This window comes from Pleurodeles waltl, chromosome 5 (assembly GCF_031143425.1).
Source record: "Pleurodeles waltl isolate 20211129_DDA chromosome 5, aPleWal1.hap1.20221129, whole genome shotgun sequence".
NCBI classification, from domain to species: domain Eukaryota; kingdom Metazoa; phylum Chordata; class Amphibia; order Caudata; family Salamandridae; genus Pleurodeles; species Pleurodeles waltl.
Genome location: NC_090444.1, coordinates 1,396,710,981 through 1,396,731,895, shown reverse-complemented (window position 1 = coordinate 1,396,731,895; position 20,915 = coordinate 1,396,710,981). Strand labels below are relative to the sequence as shown.

At 43.3% G+C, this 20,915-nt stretch overlaps 1 protein-coding gene across 3 annotated transcripts in view; it reads right to left on the bottom strand.

The window, feature by feature from the left end:
- IMPG1 (interphotoreceptor matrix proteoglycan 1) overlaps positions 1-20,915 on the bottom strand; it is a 1,628,305-nt gene that overhangs the window by 509,004 nt on the left and 1,098,386 nt on the right. For 2 of the 3 annotated variants that reach the window (XM_069235643.1, XM_069235644.1), the window contains exon 12: positions 18,653-19,589. In XM_069235643.1, the coding sequence (XP_069091744.1) occupies positions 18,653-19,589 (937 nt within the window). The remainder of the gene's footprint in view (positions 1-18,652; positions 19,590-20,915) is intronic. The other variant, XM_069235645.1, reaches the window with a different exon arrangement.

Genomic DNA, 20,915 nt, shown 5'->3' with positions numbered 1-20,915 from the left:
GCCAGGGTATCCATTACTACCGGATCGTCAGTGACTGCCCCATATATAGAGCATAGAGTAAAACATCCTTTTCCATAGCAGCATTCTACGATTGCCAATCTACCATTCCTGTCGGTCTTCTGTCTAGTAAATTTTAGTCTATTACTTCGATCCAATATTAGCACCCCTTTAGTTTTAACCTCTTGTTCTGAGCAGACTATCATTCTCATACCAAGTGACCCTAAAATTCCACTATTCTGGTATTCCACATGTGTCTCTTGTAGGCAATAAATATCAGCCCTAAAAGTTTTTAAGTCTTCTGAAACTCTTCTTCTTTTTCGGGGGTAATTTAATCCGCAAATGTTAATTGAAGCTATTCAAAGTCTAGTCCTTTTCTATTTCTTTTTTTTTTTCCCCCCAGTAGCTTTTTGATTGCTTTTCTACCTGGCTGAGTAGTATCTCGGGTATCTTACATGTTCTTCCCTTCTCCGTTTCCTCCCTTGCCCTTGTACTTCTCGTAATTCTCTTTATCCCTTCCTTTCCCATTTTTTCTTTTTCTTTTCCCTTCCCCCATTCACCCTCCTCCCATGTCCCTCTTCCATCCCCATCCCCCACCCCACACCACTCCACTCCCATCCTCCTCCCTCCCCCCCACTATCTGCGCTCAACAGTTGTATGACAAAAATCAGGCCGAGTAAAAAAAGTAACTTCTTCCACACTAAGTGGGGTATTTGGACGAGCTTTGTCGAAAATGGCCTGCCATAACAAGTAATTACCAAAAAAGACCAGGATGGCTCTAGGATATTTAGGTTCCGCTGAGTGCCCTCCCTCCCGTTGAGTTGCCAGGAACCTATGAACATGCTGAATCTCATTTTCCCAGTCCCAGTTAGCCAATTCCGGGAAAGCCCCCATAAGAGTTTAATCATATAGGCCCGAATATCACTCCCTTCCAACCCTTTGTCTATGCCTAAGAAACATAGGTTATTTCTTCTCTGTCAATTCTCATAGTCTTCCAGCTTCCACATTATATCAGTCAGTTGGCCATCCTGCGTAACACACTGTTCTTTTAGGGTATCAGCGTCCACTTCAAATGCCATTATCCTTTCGTCCATTGAGCACAGCTTAGTTTTGATTTCGGTACATGACTTTGCAACTTTGCGGACTGTTCCTTGCAGACGCTTTGTAGCAACCCTTGCGCAGTGATTTTCGATCCTAGTCTCTGTTTGAAGTTCTTTAATTGAGTTGTATATCGATTACAGCATCCCGGAATCAGTGCCAATTGTACATGTGCTACTTATCGGACCTCCTGTGCTTCCTTCCATATTGTTGTTAGCCATCTGTTGACCATCCGTAGTAGGTATATCTGTTAGTCTAATGCCAGAGTAATCCCATTTAAGAGTCTTACTACCGCTTGATGCTGAGAATTCAGTGCCTTCATGGGGGCAGGCCGCATTTTTGTGCACTTACATTGCTGCCATACTGTGGGCTCGTTGCTTGATGATATGTTTCCAGTCTCGGAGGACATACTGCTACCGGATTCGCTTAAGCCATGCTCACCGCTACTAAGATCGGACTCCTCTGTCAGAGAGTAAAATTTATCCCCACTGTCTTTAGCCCAATCAGAAGGTTTCAGGCCTCTTTCAGTTTCCTTGTATCCTCCCTTCAGTTTTGGCGGCATATATTGCACAGCTTCAGTGCCCAATGTAGCTGTTGTATTACTTGCAGCAGATTAGGGTCTCAGACCGCGGCACTTGGAGCCCCTCTTTACTGATGGAAGAACCCCTCTCCTTCCTTCTTGTCACCACACTGCTATCCAGGGCCCCTGATAGAACGTCACCGCCTTGTGCAGTTTTTATGAGGGATTCCTTGATTTCGGGAGAATCTTCTCGCTATAGGTACCCAAGGGTATAGTTTCTGTTATAGACTGACTATTTCCAAGAGGGGGGATTGCACGTGCAGTGCAGCTTCCTTGTGCCCCCGCAAGAAAAGACATAGGCCCTCATTCCAACCCTGGCGGTCATAGACCGCCAGGGTGGATGTCGACGGAAGCACCGCCAACAGGTTGGCGGTGCTTCATTTGGCATTCCGACCGCGGCGGTACAGCTGCGGTCGCCCAGCCGGGTCCGAAGGTTTCCCGCCGGATTTCCCCCGGCTGGGAGAATCCTCCATGGCGGAACTGCAAGCAGCGCCGCCATGGGGATTCCGACCCCCTTCCCGCCAGCCTGTTTCTGGCGGTTTTTACCGCCAGGAACAGGATGGCGGGAACGGGTGTCGTGGGGCCCCCTAACAGGGCCCCAGCATGATTTTCACTGTCTGCATAGCAGACAGTGAAGATCGCGACGGGTGCAACTGCACCCGTCGCACCCCTGCAACACCGCCGGCTCTATTCGGAGCCGGCTTCTGTGTTGCAGGGCCTTTCCCGCTGGGCCGGCGGGGCTCCATTGGCGGGCGCCCGCCGGCCCAGCGGGAAAGTCTGAATGGCCCCCGCGGTCTTTTGACCGCAGAGCGGCCAAGTGGCGGCATAAGTTTGGCGGGCGGCAACTGCCGCCCGCCAAACTTGGAATGACCACCTAAATACTAGACTGACTTTTGTGGTGTTAAGATCAATATTATCCAATAGGGGAGTAAAGTTGTCGTCAGACTTAGCATCTTTCCCAAGGCCAGCAGTATTTTTCCCAGTTGGTTTGGCCACTATCGAGGTAGGCCGCTTGTTTGCTCCAGCTGAGTCCCCTTTATTCTTTCATATGCGTGTTATTTTGGCTCCATCAGTCTTATCACAAGAGTTCTGAGCAGTTTTTGGTGCCATGTTTATTTTCAAAGCGTAAGGAAATGCTCTTACAAATCAAGCTAATCCCTTTACTGCTGCTATCACGTCCTGTATCACCCTTTTGATAGCACACCTTACAGGCTGGTAAGAAGTGCAAGGGTAGTCAGCTGTGCCAAACTGTGTGACAGATAACATTGGAACTGGCAAACATTCATTAGATTGTTAAAAAGAGCACTTTGCAGCTTGAAACCTGGTACTTCGTCTGCAATCACTTAAAACACCCCACACCTGATAGCCCTGTAGTAGGGGAGGAGAACAACTTCGGATAGTACTCAATAATGATTCACTTGATAAATGTCTTTAGAATTTTAGTGTTTTAAATGTTTTCAATTACTAATCTTTAGCATTTATAGTGTGCTTAGTCTGCTTTTAGAGAAAACACAGCAGTTCAGTTCAGGTGAATGCAGCCAAAGCCTACCACCTAAATCGATTCCATTAAGGCACCTCACACCTAGTGTCTTGCCTTGTCTATGGCCCAGCAAGTCCAGCCACTTCCCTTCCCTCCTCCTCTTACTTGGTTTCATAGATGCTGGGGAAGGGACGGAGCGGCAAGAACATCCTCCCTTGTAGCGCTTCCCCCTCTGAATCCAGCGACCCGGGGTAGAGACACGTGCGTGAGCCCAGAGTTATGATCACCGTTGCAGTAGGCAGCTGTCGGAGCACACCGCTCCTTAAAACTCTCCTCGATCCTGTGTACACGGGGCTATTGCTGCTACCATAATCCGCCTTGGTTCACGGAACGTGGCAAAAGAAGCTATCGAGCAGACGACGGGGAGAGCTGCTTCTCTCCGGCTGCTCCGTGTCCTGCGCGCTGCAAACTGACTGACTGACTGACGGCAGAATCCGGGGTGGCCACCCTTGAAGTGGGGGGACTTGAAAGAGTGGCCTTTGAAGTACAGGGGGGACTTGAAAGAGTGGCCTTTGAAGTACAGAGGGCCCCTGCCCTTCATTCAATGGCTCGAGACTCTCTACAGGGGGTTATGCAGCCCTTTGTGTGGGGAGAGGTACAGCCTTATTCAGGTGTAGGTGTCAGCTCCTCCCTTCCATCTAGCTATGGAATACCCAGCAGCCTGGATATGGGCCATCAGGATGCAAATGTCACACCCCAGCTCCCTTTTTCTTTGACTGTCTAGAGGGAATGCACAAAGCTCAGCTGTCACCCACCCCAGACATGGATTCAAAGGCAGGCAGAGGCACGAAATGGTTAAAGTAAGAAAATGCCAACTTTCTAAAAGTGGCATTTTCAGACTTACAGTTTAAAATCTGACTTCACCATAAATTGTGATTTAAAATTTTGAGTTCGGAGACTCCAAATTTCTATCTTTTCCCAATTGGGAGTTTCACTTAGAGGTTGCTCCATGTTAACCCCAAACTTAACTCATGGGACAGATAGGCCTTGCAGTAGTGGATACAAATGTAATCGTTTTTCACTACCAGGACATGTAAAACATAAAAGTATATGTCTAACTTTTCAAATACACTACACCCTAACCTAGTGGTGAACCAGAGCCTACCTTAGGGGTGATGTAATACAAAGGAAGGTTTGGGCCTGGCAAATGGGTGCGCTTGCCAGGTTGAAATGTCAGTTCACAACAGCACACACAGGCTCTGCAGTGGCAGGCCTGAGACGTGTTTAGAGTGCTGATGAAGTGGGTGGCAAAATCAGTGCTGCAGGCCCACTAATAGCATTTAATTTACAGGCCCATGGCACATACAATGCACTTTACTAAGGGCTTACAAGTAAAATGAATATACCAACTGTGGATAAGCCAACGTTAGCATGTCTAGAGTACAGGCTATCTGCACTGTAGCAATGGCTAGCAGTGGTAAAGTACACAGAATCCTAAAGCTAACAAGAAAGAAGTCAGACAAACAGGAGGTCAGAAGGCAAGAAGTCTGGAAATTATGCCAATGATGCCAGGTCTAACACCATCAAATAAAAAAAAAGGTCACATTATCCATTATACCATTAGTACCTTCATCCTCTTGCATCAAGAAACACATGTAGACACTTGCCCGAGGTATTTCAGTTCTCATCCATTTGTCACTACACAAGTGAAGAATTTTCAGCTGATCACAGTAGCTAGTCATTATACCACTCCTGAAAAAACTGATAGATGATCCCAAATTCGGTGGCAAGTCCTTATGTGAGCAAACTCTTAAAAAAAACCTAAAAAAACATTCTGAAAAAAAGTTCTAGTCCAGTACTATCAATTAGGTTTCACACCCATGAGAACAAACATACTTTTGTTTAAATCTTTTTTTTTTTTTTTACATTTTCTCTTTTGTATATAGTGCATCAATAACATAGGAATGCACCACACAGGATATTGGGAATACATCTCTAGTGCTAGAAAAGTAGTAACAGTAACATTGATCAGCAAACCCCCCTCCACCCACCACCCTCTTTCCAAAAAACGTTCAGCCGGTACATTATTAAATTGAAAGAAAAGCATAGAGTCAATTGCATCATTTCACAGGACCACATCTCCCTACTCCCTTCATGGCATGTCCTAGCTCCATCCTCCACCATCTCCCAGTATCTCCAGAAAGTAATATTGCATCCATCTGCTCCATAACTTACAAAACTTTCGGGGGCAACCCCGGCTGTGTATGTGACTTTTGCAGCCACCATATACATATCTAAGCTGCATTTCAGCTCCTGTAATGTCGGACTCTCACACACCTACCAGTACTGGGCTATTTCTCTCTTTGCCACTGCAATGCCTAGTCCACAGAACAGAAACTTCGCCTGTAGCAGGTCAATGTCATTAGGAATCTCCGGAAGGATAAATTTGGGTTCTAGCAGGATCGATGCTGTAAGGACTTCACTGAGTTCCTCAATGATTGCCACCCAGTAGTTCTGGATTAATGGGCTTCTCCAAATTGTATGGAAAAAGAAGCCCCTGTGACACAGCAAACAATGTGGGTTCTGATCCAGTGTTCCTGCAGCCATAATTACCAGGAGTGGGAACTCTGACATCAATTTTATAGGGTGCATAAATACACCTAGAACATTCACAAGCAGTCTGGGCAGATGCTGCAGTTACTGGCACAGTTTCACCCCCACACCATGCCTACAACTCAATGAGAGAACATGTAACACATCCCCTGAAATCCTTGGCACCCCATCTCATGGCCCCCAGCATGTGGTTTTCCCTGCTCGCATTTACTACTTTCTCTAACATGTGGTAAATGGGATTGTCAAATGCTTTATTACACATCACTCAACAGCAACCTGTATGTGTTTTTTGTCCCCCAAAAAACTGGTTTGGAATGAATTTTCCATTTTGTATGAAACAACTTGTAGTAGACTTGTACCAGATTCAGGTGCAGTGATGTGGCCAGACGGATTCATTCTGGCCACCTGGTCAGTGGCATAACAAAACTGGGGGGGCGGCCCGTGCACAGAACATAGACTGGCCCCCTCCGTACTCACTCAGCAGCTCTCAGACCAGGCTACTCCGCACTGCCTTTGTTATGCCAATGCACCTGGTATCCCCGTGCCAAAGCTTTGCCTGCTCATAATTGGGCTTTTAGTGCACTCCATTGACACAGGGTACCATGTCTCTTCTGTCTGAGGGATTCATTGTGTATTTATATGATTATCCGGGCCACTGCCTCGTTTACATCCCTCACTCTCCCCCTATTCTAAATACATTGCCTAGGCTACTTGCATTTTATAATTTGAACCTTACATGAAGAAGCTATGCTGTATCCATTTGTCACGTTTCACAACAAAATATATGACACGCAGTTGCTGCCTGATTACTTTTTACAGCTCGATCTCTTACAACACGCTGCTCTCCATAGAGCTATTCTGACTGAAAAGGCAGCACAGCTGAAAAGTTTGCCTTTGTTATATGTCCACAGCCACAGAGACAGAATGTACAGCTAAACACATATGTCAGCACAACATTAATGTTATTAGTTAATACATAACATGCTAAGATGCTAATTAGCATCATAGCAACATCTGAGGCTAAACAAATCACCATGCACTCACTATGTGTTTCAGCAATACAAAGAGGTAGGTTCCAGGGTTGTGTTTGGGGTGTGACATTCCCCAAATAACTGCATTCTTGGCCCGGTAGTTGGGTGAGAGGACCCTGAATTGGGTCAGCCATGTTTGTGCTGGTTTTTCATCCTGAGACCGAGGTCTACATCTGGTGGCTGAATTTCAAAATGTGAAACCAGACAATCTGGATTTAATACTGGCTTCCCTGCTTGCCACAATTGTGTAATCCTAGGCAACAAAAATAGTTCATAGCCTCTTTTAACTCTGTTATCATATGTCTGCACTTTTAAATACTTGAGTACAGAAAGGGTGATGTACAGGTACCCCTTATGTTTGATTAATAGACTATGATGTTACTCTATCTACAATAGAAATCTAGGACACTTATAGGGTTTACAAGAAGGACTTGGGGACAATTCACAAACTGCCTTTTGTAGTACATTTTGTAGTACTACAAAAGCAGTACACACATTATACAAAATGCTATTTACAAACTGTTCTCCTAAAGTACTGTTTTATTCAGTCATACTTTCGAAGAGCAGTTTGTAAATGGCATGTTGTAGTATGTTTGTATTTCTACTGTAGTACTACAAAACATATTATCAAATGCAGTTTGTGAATAGCCCTCGGGCCCTTTAATTTGGTGGAGAGATGTTAGTTACACATATAGTAAATGTACACTTGGATTTTGTAAATAGCCAAAAAAGTAGTAAACTCAGTCAAAAGTGTATAGTACTCAGAATTGTAAGTTGCCTTTGTGAATCAGACCCATAAAAGTACTCTTTGAATAGGTGCAAATGTACTTCTTTTTTAAATTCAAAAAGTGTCGAAAGGTCTGGGCATTTCGTCAGGACCAAATTTAGACCCTAATCTATGCAGTGGATAATTAGGTATTCAGGTAACTAGAAGGAAATTATTTTCAAGGTGCTCCCGAGTCAAATTATTTCAACATGAGAGGCTACATAGGGAAACTCATGGCAATCGTCCCTCACCAATATTCAGTTTCAGTAGAGGTTCCTGGCTTCACTGACTCAAGGAATCATAGATTAGACTCTAAATATGGTCCTGACAACCTTTTGGCACATTTAACATGTTGATCCAACTGAAAACAGCCATTGTCACTTGTCTTAGTAGAGCATTGTTTTTAATCTTGACACAGGTACTCACCACAAATAGACTCTAGAGGGAGTACTTGTAGCCAATTGAAATCCACTTAAATACACAATCTACATGTAATAACCAACAAATCATTAGGGCGATGACCTGAGCCATGGCAAACACTGGGCCAGTATATAAAGATCTCCACCAAAGACCCCCAGTCTATGGGAGTCCTCCGGGATTTGCAGCACTTTCCCTCTCCCCCTCCCCCAGTGTGGAGCAAGCTTGATCATGATCACTTAGGTGGGTGAGGGCAATTATACCATATTACTAGGCTTCCTTGTACCTCTATGACAATAGTAAACCATGGCTTAACACTTGCCCTATGGTCACATCGTGGAACAGCACATCAGATTTTGATAAGATAATGATTGACCTGAATTCCAGAGACATTTGGGCTTCCTTATGCTCAGGACAGATTGCTGGCCTGCTTCGGGACATGCATTGGCAAGCTTGAAGGCTTAGAAAGTGAAAATGTCCTTGGACTAGAGAAGGCAGCTGACCAACTGCAGACTTGTCAGTTACCATTATGCTACTAGGAAGACTATGGTGACCTGTGCTGTCAGACTTTGGCATAATCATACCTCTAAACAGTATCTCTCCTACCAAACGTTCTTGCCTCACAGTTTGTTCTATTAAAAACATTCTCCTCTTCATTCATGTGGAAAAATGCATTTGTGTAATAAGAGTGCTCGGTGGTGGTTAAACTGCTCAAATCCACGATGTCTATGTTGATGGAACTACAATTCCCAGCATCCTGGAGTACACATGATTAAGGGTGTAGTTCTTTCTGGAATTTTCATGATTGAGAGCGTGGTTCTGCTATAAAAACCAACCACTCCCATTTCCCTGTGCTTACTATTTTGGACTTTGCCTGGATTGGATTTGGTTTGGTGATTCCCATCTGGATTTGCCCTTTTGGTCCCCTGCCATGCAGTGGATGGTCTCTGGAGTTCCAAGAAGCAAGTGGATGGACTTCTTGCTGTCCTAAGAGTGTTTACTTTTCAGGAACATTTCTTTTTGGAAAGACTGCAGGGAAGCCGAATGTTTCATGTTTAATTACATTGTTTATTTTGCAGACAGAATCAAAGCTGAGAGTTTCATGTTTAGTAACATTGTTTATTTAGGATAGGAAACTGAAGTAATTGCTTGTTTAATCTTCAGTATCTTTGTTTAGTTAAAAGTCTGAAAAGCAAGCCCAGTGTTTGACCTTTAACAACATTGCTTTAGGAATATTCAAAGCTTTGTGTTATTTTAGTTTAAATACGCCCTGGGGATTAGTTACAATTCTAGTGCAACATATTTTTGTTTAAAAGGATTCTTTTAAGTAAAACTAAGCACAGTCATTTGCAGACTTTATAAATGGTTCCAGCTGAATTGAATTATGTTATTCTTAAATGTTGAAACAGATGACACATTTATACATGCTCATGTTTTAAAAAGACTTCTTATTTAAATATTTTTGTTTATTTGAAGAAAGAATCAACATAAGAGCGCATTCTATTGTGAAAGGATAAACATTAGAATTCACTGTGTTTCTTGAGAAGAAAGATTCATAGGTATTTTTACAAAGTTGAAAAGTTACAATTTTAGAATTCATTGTGCAATTTTGGACAAAAAGATGTTAACTAAAAGACATTGTAGATTTCATATTATATTTTAATTATTAGATAAACATATTTGAAGGATATTAATATTTCTTCTCAGTATTTTTTTGAATATATTATTAAATATTTGCGTATTACTTACCTTATAATAAATATTGGATAAATGTTTAAATATCCTTGTAATTGTCTTCTATGCATGTCTAAGAAACTTTTCTCTTTAGATTGCCTTTCATGCTGATCTTCTTTTTCCCTTTTGAGTATGATATTTGAAGTGATAATTGCCAACAATCAATCATAACAGAACAAAGACACAAATCCAGATCAATCCGAATTTGACATGTGCCCATTATTAGGAGGCCAATACAATGTACTGTAAGAGGATAATGAACTCTGGGGTCAGTTTGTAATCCCGAACAAGAAGCCTTTTTTCATTCTCCTCTTATTGGAATGAGATCACTGTAAAAACTATTTAGAAGCTCTAACACTGGTGTGCCATCCTACAGAATAAAAGTCAAAATGTTCATCTTAGAGAAGCAATCTGAATCACCCAGGTAATGCAGACTGTCTGTAACCCTGTTGTACTAGTCTCTTTCAACACGGTTTAGGATCAGATCCTCTAGCAGCATCACAAGGGTAAAATCAGTTCTGGGTTGCTTCTGTTTCAGTTCTGGGAGGACCTGGCCTGGCAGTTGGGGCTGGACTGTTCCCATGAGGAACAGTATCCTGACTGATTTGCATATGGTTGGGTCCAAACTTAGGTTTTATGGCATGTGAAAAATGATGGGTTGGGAGGCGGCCTGAGTGATTGGCTGAGATTAATTCAAGCATACCATTCATCACCTTGTTTTCTTTGCATTTGATGCCCTAAGTGTGCTGGGTATGCCCAGACATGGGTCCCAGGCCCTCTGTGCCATTGACACCAAGCTATATCTAATTGAAGAGCCCATAACAAGGGTGAAAATAGTCTAGAGTTGCTTTTACTTCAGTTCAGGCTGGACTGTTCCCATGAGGAACAGAATCAGGACTGATTTCCATATGGCATTGTCCAAACTGAGGTGGCATGGTAAGTGAAAAAAGATGGATTGGGATGCAGCCCTAGTGATTTTGAGGTGATGTAAATAACACATGCTACTATTCGCCAATTAACCAACATGCAGAACGAAAGAACACAGAGTTAGCCACTCTTGTATTTGAATGTGTAATCCACAAATCACCACCTGTCTTGTGAGTAATCATTGAATTCACTGCACCATTTTGTTGCCATCACATTCTCTGTGGAGTGCAAATGGAAGGCCGGACACTGCCTTATCAACCACCGGCTTCTTCACTGAGACATAATACTTGTTTGTGTACACCGTGCCAATATACATCACACCTGCTCTAGTATTTAAAGGGAAGGCTTTACGTCATTACTTCATGACCATTTAACCACTGTGTTTTCTGCTCAGAACTCATTGTAGGAAAGTACCCTCTTTTTGGCATGGTTATCCCCACTTTTTGCCTGCTGTCAGTGTGTTTTGACTGTGTTCATTGGGATCCTGCTAACTAGGACCACAGTGACTGTGCTCTCTCCCCATAAATTTAGTTGTTTCTGACTTAGTACACCCCAAATTGGCATACTGGTGCCTCCATGTAAGTCCCTACTATATGGTACCTGGGTAACCAGGGCATTGAGACACCAGGGGTTCCCCATGGGCTGTATCATGTAGTATGCCACCCATGGGAGCCCATGCAAAATGTGTCTGCAGGCCTGCCATTGCAGCCTGCGTGAAAAGGTGAAGCACCCTTTCACTACCGGTCACTGCACCAGGTCACTATGTCACCCCAATGGCAGGCCCTCCTAGCCTGGCAGGCAGGGTGCAAGTATCTGTTTGTGAGGGCACCCCTGCATGAGCAGAAGTACCCCTATAAACTCCAGCTCCATTTTGCTGGACTTCGTAAGTGCGGGGAAGCCATTTTACCCCTGTACTGGGCACTGGCCACTACCTATGTCCATCTGCATAATGGTAACTCCAAACCTGGGCATGTTTGATATCCGACAGGTTGGAACCATACCCCAGTACTGTTGCCTTAAAGGACTCCCAGCTTTTCTCCTACCAGTTTGCAGGGGTTTTCTGGGCAGCCTGCACTGCTTCCATCCTACAGCCGGGTTTCTACCTGGGTTTCTGCAGCTTGACCAGCCCAAGCCCAGGAAGGAAGAACAAACAATTTCCTTTGGGAGAGGGAGGCAACACCCTCCCCCTTTGCAAATAGGTGTTACATGGCTTGGGAGGGGTAGCCTCCCCAAGCCTCTGGTATGCTTTGAAGGGCACATTTGGTGCCCTCGTTGCATAAACTGGTTTGCACTAGTCCAGGGACTCCCAGTCCCTTCTCTGGCGCGATACCTGACAATAGAAATGGGAGTAACCATTCCTCTGTCCATCACCACCCCAGGGATGGTGCCCAGAGCTCCTCCAGATGGCCACTTGATTCTGCAATCTTGAATCCAAGGTGGGCAGAGGCCCCTGGAAGCATCAGAGTGGCCTGGTCAGGCAGGTGAACGCCAAAGCCCACTCCTGATAGGTGGTCACCCTGCTAGGTGACCAATCCCTCTTTTAGGGATATTTAGGGTCTCCCTCTCGGGTGGGTCCTCACATTCAACATGCAAGATTCCAGCAGGACTCCTCTGCATTGTTTAGTTTGACTTCTGGCCACTGGAACCACAACTGGACTTCACAGGAACCCACAATCTGCAGCTTCAGTGACAACGTTGCTCTGCAAGATTGTTTCTCAGGCAGCTTCCAGTAACTGCAACATTTCCATGGATGTGCATCCTCTGAGGGTGGCAAGTCTTCAGTCTGCACTACAAGCAAGAAGGAATCTCCCTTCTTGTCGACGCAGTTGGTGGATGCCCAGGCACCAACTGCATCGACAACTGGCTGCATGAGTCCTCTGTCCTGCAATCCTGCAACACAGGTATGGTCTGGAGTTATCCCCTTAGTCCCCTCAACCAGCTGTCCAACTTGGGAGGTGCTGTCTTTGCCTTTCCTTGCAGGACGGTACCCCTGTGCACTGGGACTCTTGCAGCTACCAAGGCTTCTTGCCTCTTCTTCCAAGGGATCTTCAGGCTCCCTGTAGCCCTGTCCTCCAGCATTCTACCCTGCAAAGCACAGTCTCCTGCCTACTGCTCCAGCGACGTGGGACTCTTCTCCAGGTGTGCCTCACTGCGACTCCTGTGCCTGTGAGTTGCCTGTGGGGGCTGCATCCTCGCCTTCTGGCTCTCCTCACTGCTGAGGGTCACCTGGGCTTTCCCTCCTTGGATTGAGTCCCCTCAGCCCTTCCTGTCCCCAGCAGCTCTGCAACTCTTGCCTTTGCCAAGGCTTGTTGGTGATTTTTCCACACCACTGACTGACTATAACTCTTCTTCTGACATGGGACATCGACTGCATTACTTCTGGAACTCTTCTCCTGCTCCTGTGCTGCATAGCCAGCTCCTGTTCTTCACCGTCGACCTGGTCCGGCATCTCCTGAAGGGTGGGTAGTGGCTTCTGTCCCAACCGACACTCATTGGCAGGTCCTCTTCTATCAGGAATCATCTTCTGTTCTTCCAGTCTTGCTTGGGTCTTGCACAGTCCTTTTACAAAGTTTACCTGTGGGTTTGGGGAAAAAACAGGTACTTACCTCTTCTCTCCTAGTTTGCTGGGGGCACTCTAGGTACTTACCTTTTGGGGTTCCTTGTTCCTCCAGCTCCCCTCTACAGATTCCACTTCCTTGGGTGGGGGCTTACCTTTCGCATTCCATTTACTTAGCACAAGGTCTGGTTTCTCACTAGGGTCTCTATTATGTTCTGTTATTTCACTGTTTTCTATTGCTTTCTATGCCCATTCCTGAGTACTAATGTGTATATAATAGTGTGTTTACTCACCTGCTAGTAGAGTATTACCTAGACAGTATTTTTGTATTTGTGTTACCATAATAAAGTACCTTTATTTTTGTAACACTGTGTGGTTCTTTCATGTGTGTAAGTGCTATGTAGCTATGGTGGTATTGCATAAGCTTTGCATGTCTCCTAGATAAGTCTTGGCTGCTCATCCACAGCTACCTCTAGAGAGCGTGGCTTCCTAGACACTAAATGCACCTCACTTATAGGGGAATACCTGGACCTGTTATAAGGTGATAACACCATAGGTGCTCATCACACGCCAAGCCAGCTTCCCACACTAGTGCTGCTTTGTGTACACCATACTATTTTCCACCATGTCTGGTCTGGTTAGAAAAAGGGGCTTCTGGATGCCATATCCATTCAATCGTTGGCCTCTTTGTGGAAACATTATTCTGCCTTATATTCATCAGACCAGGATCAATCAGACCTTCTTTGGATCATAGAAGAGGAGGCCAGTCCCATACCCATTCAGGAAGCAGTCATAATATGCAAATTAAATCACTACTGCATTATTAAAATGAATAGTAGAACTGCTATGAAGGTCTGGCACTCTCAAATTTGTATCTTATCTGCCTTGTTGCAGGGTTCCGTACCATTCTATCAGTATAGTACCTCAATATTGTGGGAAACTATCAATGTGCCAAAATATTGTGGCCTAAGTTTCAGGGACCAAATAACCAGAAGATAAAATGGAAACTCATCGGGATCACCCATCTAAAGGGCATCTAAGAAGGAAATGCCATGAAATCTTTTGCCACACGATGGGAAGAATAGGGACCACACACCCGTATTTTTTTTAGATATCTCCAACTGAGGGACACTTTTGAGGCACAGAAGCCTCAACTTTGTAATCCCCCAGAATACAGTTCCCTTGACAGTAATTTAACAAAAAAACATATTTGGCCAGGTGGCTTTTAAAAGGAGCATATCGCGCTCGCATAACTAATTCCCTTACATAATTTACTAGGACTAAATATACATCGAGAGAAGGGTCTAGGCCTGCTGGATGAAGTGGACTGGAGGGCTGCAATGTTGGTGCCTTTTGAATTAATCATCTTAGCCAGGCTGTGGCTGTTGCAATTTAAATACCTACATAGAACCTATCTTACTACCCAACGGCTCTGGAAAAAGGGTCAGGGCACTCACTGAACAGTGCCAAATGTGGGGTAGATAATGGGATTTTATTCATGTGATTTTGTTGTGCCCAAAGTTTAAAAATTGTGGCCGGATATTTGATAACACTTTTGCTACTTTCTGAGATGACCTACACCATTCTCTCTAAGACAGATACTTTCTTGGAATAATAGAGAAAATGGAGACCTAATGGGGTAAACGGGCCCTGGTAGGTACGTGCACACTATGCGAGAAATAAAAGATACATCCAGATGCTGGATGTCAGCAAATGGTTAAGCTCATGCTACCTAAATGAGGGAAATGTACTGGTGCGTGACAATAGTAATTTACCAGTCCAGGGGATGTCTGAACAACTATAATAAAATGTTGGGGCAGTGGTGGGAGAATTTCCAGTTGAATATAATGCTGAAGGCTTAACTGTCATGGAGTCAACTTGTATCTTTGTTGATACAACCATCATGTCTTAAGAAATGGAGTCTTTGTAAGAAGTGACAATATGTTTTGAATGTAATTAGCCCTTTTTTTTGTTGAAAATAACAGAAATAATTCATAAAAAAATAGGTTTAGTAACCTTGATAATGTATATCTTCAAGTCAGAGAAGCCACAGAAGAGACAATATAAAGATTGTGTGGCTTTTCTGTCTCACATACAATCCTGTTTTCAACTTCGGGAGAGGCTGAACTGGAACGAAGAGCAAAAACCGATCATTCATAAAACTCACAATAGAGGGGCAATTTGAACAACTGAAAGGACATACTGAATTGTGGATGTTGTCTATAGAGGACAGAGTGTGAAGGCACTTCTTACAGAGTTCTAAACTCCCTACTGCAAAGAACTTTAAAAAATACTCATACTAGTAAAAGCCGTAAAAATATAAGCATTGACAAGTCCTGATCTATATAAAGACCCCACCTAAATGTTTTTTTACAGGAGTTGGAACGTGTAGGCCTTTTATAAGTTAGAGGAGTCTCAATAAACTAACACTTTATACCATTAGGGAAGCTCCACAAGCAGTTGGAAAATAGTCTAAACATGCTGAGTAATACAAATTTATGGACAAAATAAAGCATCAATATCTTCACTACGACAGGTTCTATCCTTTTGTATAAAACACAAAGAGGATATATGTTCCACTGCTTTAGAACCTTTAAAAGAGATTTGCAAGTGCAAGTAAGAACTGTACGAAATATGTTTTTTTAATTTGTAGAACATTTTGTTGAGATACACGTGTGCTTACATGAATTGGCGATGTTTTAAACACTTAGGGCCAGATGTATCAACAGATTTTCAACCCGCAAACAGCGAAATCGGCCGTTTGCGAGTGCAAAATCGAGGTCTGCAATGCATCAAATGCATTCGCAGACCAAAAACCGAAAATCACAAAAATTGCGATTTTCTGCATTGCGACCTGGATTTTGCGAATCGCAATTTGCAATTTGCAAAATCCAAGTCGCAAAGCAATTCTGCAAAAAATCGCAATTAGCGATTTTTCGCAGAATGGTATTTTGCAAGTGCAAAATACCATGACCTGCAACCAGGTGGTAACCTGGTGCAAAATTTAAAAATGCAGTAAAACTGCATTTTTAAATTTGAAATGTAAAGCACACATGCCCTTTTGGCATGTGTGTACTTTACATGTGTAAAAAAAAAAAAAATGGGGTGCAGGAGAGGGGGCCTTAGGCCCGCAGCACCCTGGCCCTTTGCTTTTCACAAATTGCGATTTCTGTTTCAGAAATCGCAATTTGCAAAAGGCAAAAAATTCGCAGCTATGGCCCAACAGGCCCATAGCTGCGAATGGGGACAGTATCGCAATTTGCGATTCGGTACTTGCATTTGCGATTTTTAAGTAATCGCAATTACCGACTCGCAAATGTGATACATGGCCCTTTGCGAGTCGGTAATTGCGATTTCTTAAAAATCACAATTACCGAATCGCAATGGGCCAGATTCATACATCTGGCCCTAAGAGCCTCATTTTCGATGCCCTATCAGCACACTGCATCACCTAGCGTCATTTCTTTGATGCTACGGTGGCGCAGGGTGCCAGCCCATTTTTACAAGACCACGCAAAACCACCTTGCATGGCTTTTCATGGCCTTGTAAATATGGATACCTCTCATGCATAACACTGTGTGAAAGGGGCATAGCTGTTGTTGGGGTGTTCCCACGCAGCACCCATAGAATCTAAACAAATCTGACGCATTCCCAGATTTAAAGGCCTGGGAATGTGTCAGTTTCTTATGCCACCTCAGGAGTGGCATAAGAATGACACAACAGGGAGAAATATTTATTTCTCCCCATGTTTTTTTCTTTCTTCGTATTCTGCAGCACACATAGAAAGAGGAAAACACCTCTTGTGATTCAATCATCCCTGCAACGCAGGCATCCTTGCACCATGGTGCAAGGGTGCTTGCGTTGGCACTAGGCAACAATTTGTGCGCCATTGCAGGGAGAAAGGACAGAAATGCGCTGTATCTTGTAGATACAGTGCATTTCTGCCCCTCCCCATTGCTCAGAGCCTCATTTACAAGCCCCTTATACCACTGCTGCATCATTTTTTTTTGATGCAGCGGCAGCACTTGCAGTGCCTGACACTGCTCCATATTTGCAAAAAGGCGCATTGGGCCCAATGCGTCAGTTTGTCCAGCCCAGCATCACATTACACCGCCACCAGTAATAATGTATGCAGAGTAGGTGTTCCCACAGAAATCGCCACATAGAATTGACCAAGTGATATTTACAACTTTTCAGTGTCACTCTACAACTTCATTGCATCAAAATGTTATGCCTACTCAGACCAGGTGTAAAATTGACGCAGGGCTTTTTACAATGGGACTCTCTTTACATTGTTGGAGCTGCATCAGTTTAACAACGCAACTCCATCAATGCATCACTTTAACGGCAACAGATGCATCAGAATTTCTGATGAATCTGTGAAAACGTGCGCAATGGAGCTCTGCATTGTAAATACAGTGCATCCATGTCGTCGTTAGGGGATGTGCGGCAGGCACAAGAAATCTGATGCATCAATTTCTTGTAAATGAGGCCCTGACTTTAAAAATAGTGTGTGTATGCTGACATTTTGCAAACTGTGTTTTGAAGAAGAAAAAACAATTTATAGCACATCTTTTGCTTGGCTTTTTGTTTTTATAAGTAATTTATATAGGTTAAATAAAGCATGTTAAAATTTCTGTGGCTTTTATCTGAGTTCAAAGAACAATTGTTAACAAATAATAGATATGTCAGAATATCCCTAGTAATGGGCACATACCAAAAAGCCCAGAATTCACAACCGACATTCAGGCACCTTTCTTTCAGTGCACCTACAAATACCATCATAGACATCATAATGTAAGACTCAGGAAAGTCCGTAGTGAATTTAGAGGAAATTCTGAATGCGCTAAAAGTAAAGCCAAGGGAGCCCAGAGAGAAAAGCAAAACATAACAGTGTACATAATTGAAATAGTGAATTATTTCCAAACCCTTCTTTCTGGTAGATGAACTGAGAAGGGGGGTGACATTCACTTCAGTACAAAAATATTACATTTCTTGCAACAAAGAGGGTCAAACATGGTAGGAGTGGTAAAAGCACCTGGATGTTCCATGTGATCACACTCAGAAGCCGATAAGGCCACTTTGTGATGTTGTAATATACAAGACAGCAGCTTGATAGGCCAGTAGTTTATAAGATATTGATTTAGCTCAAAAGTTGTTTTAATTATTGAATCATGATTGTCCTTTGCTGTTGGAGGGGAGTGGAAAAGGAAACAGCCTGACACTTATTTTTATGTATTTTCAGCTGCACTTTAAGTAGAAGCAAGCATTGCAGACTTAGGCCGATTCCTTGGCCATAATCAACTATTGCCCACTTGAAAAGAGATTGATGCCAAACAACAATCATGTGTGCCGCAGTCCATTATTAGTTTAGAATGCATGTTATAAGGCAACGTCCATACTTATCATAACATCCCTGTAGGTTACAACTGAAAGATGTGTTTTGTCTTACCTAGTTTTGGAGGAAATTCTGTAGCACCTTCTAGCATTGCTACATCTGCCATTTCATCTTTTGGCTCCTCCTCGGGGGTAAAAGTGTGAGGCCAATTTTCTGTGCCATCTGCATTAAAGGTAGTGCTGCTGTTTTCATCTGGTAATGGATGGGTGCTTGCATCAATGCTGTTTTCTCTATTATCATGTTCTGCTTCCGTCATCTGGTCAACAGCAGGATACGGATAGTCAGGAATGGAAACCCCTGCATTGTCACTGACTGAAGTGAAAGCCTTTGTTGTCTGGAATTCTGGTCCACTGTCATGCACATTGGTGATAGCATCAAAAGGCCTGACAGGTAAGTTGTTATCTTCAGAAAGATTTGGCCAAGGGTCGTGTACTTTTTTATCAGTATTAGGCAAAGCAGTAGTTGAGTTAACAAGGTTTTCCACTCCCCCACCTCCAAGGGCATACTCTAACCTTTCCATGACCGAAGCCATCGGTAGCTCATTGCTGTCTGAGACTGGACCTTTTAGATTGGAAGGGCTGGAGCTGCTGTTTTGTATAATGGAACTTATGGTTGACAGTTGATTTCCAGGAATAATATTGTGTTCTTCATCATTGATGGTTTCGTGATCTGGGAAACTAGAGCTCATGTATAAAGACACAGCCTCTGGTTCCATTACTGCTAAGTACTGAAGCGTAGAAAACTTACTTAGTGATTCTGTGGTAAGAGATGTTGCAAAATCATCTGTTCTGTCCAATGATTCTGTGTTTGTCTCTTCACTAAATCCCTCTATAGCATTTGATGAAATATCATTTCTAGACACTCCAGGATAGTTGGAATTTTGTTCTAGCATTAATTCACTGGTTGTATGCTCAGACGTTAAATCATCAGTCTGCTCCTTTGTATCTGGACTTGGGTTCTCCAATGGCCGTTCAGCATTTAAAGCGTCATCCTAAAGGCAAAATGAAATAATTGGACATGGCCATATACAAATGAAGATTTTATCACTAGCGACATGGATGTTATCAGTGACATTTTTAAATTTTCTCCCTAAGTATTTCTGCATTGCTTCCAAACTTAAGCCAAGAAGGGCTTAATCAATGCAACATTTTAAGGCTAATCAAAATAATGTAAATGAGTGCCAAGAAGATTAATTCTGTATCATATTATGGTTTGTTCATACCCTGAAAAAGCAGTATGAATACAGAGCATCAAACCTGCTTTGGACACTTACCTGCAAGAGCTTTAGGTGAAGCAAAGAAAGCCACACGTGTAAACATAGATAGCAGAAACATTTTACCTTGATACAACAACATGTCATGTGATTCACTCATATCTTTGAGTGAATAAAATATACATATTTTTAGGGTTTGACCCAACGGGTCAGCCTAGTGGCACCTTTAGGCAAATCTATTGTGGTTGTTTTACCAAAAGGTTTTCTTAGTTGGACTCTCGCTCCCTTGCGAGACTGCTGGTTTAGGGGTGACAGCACTTCTGTTTGTAGGCAACTGAGTCACTCCTACAACAAGTTGCAACTGTCGGTCCAACCCTCCTGGCTCACAAGCAGTACCTCACCAAAACTCAGACAGTAAAGGAGATTTCTGGCAGCCTTATGTAGGGACTCTAGGTGTGACTTCTCAAGGGTGTCGTGGAGGAACAGAAGTTTCCATTTTCTCTCGTTAGCAGAGTCTCATACACACACAGACAATGATGGAGATGCAGGACAGTTTTCAATATATTTACTGAAAAGACTGCAATCTACGGTAAAATGCATGAATTGCAATAATTAGGATAATGAGCAATAATAACAGAAAACTTGTGAAGATGAGAGTTGTGAATATGAAAACCCCCACCATATTGCAATAAACATAAGATAAAAATTCCTAACAAAGAAAGTCTAATTTCTACCCTAATGAGAGCTAAGTGTGATAAACCCTAATCTGCCAGTACCATGTCCATGAGAAGCGTCCCCTATCCTTTGTTACCTTGAATGAGGTCTCTCGATCAGAATCCGTGAAGACACAAAGTCTGAGTTCTGCAGCAAGGTGACGTGTAGCATGGATGGCATCTTGAAGGAACCCCTCTAATGGCCTTGTTCGTGGGAGGTGTATTTATATAGCTCATGTAGGATCCCTGAAGCAGGTATGTCCCTAAACAACTGATAACGTGGCAGACCTGTGTTGGCAATTACATGAACAATCCTTAACAAGTGTGCATTATGTTCCTGTCAAACGTAATTGAGAAAAGGACATGATGACAATACCTACATACATCACTG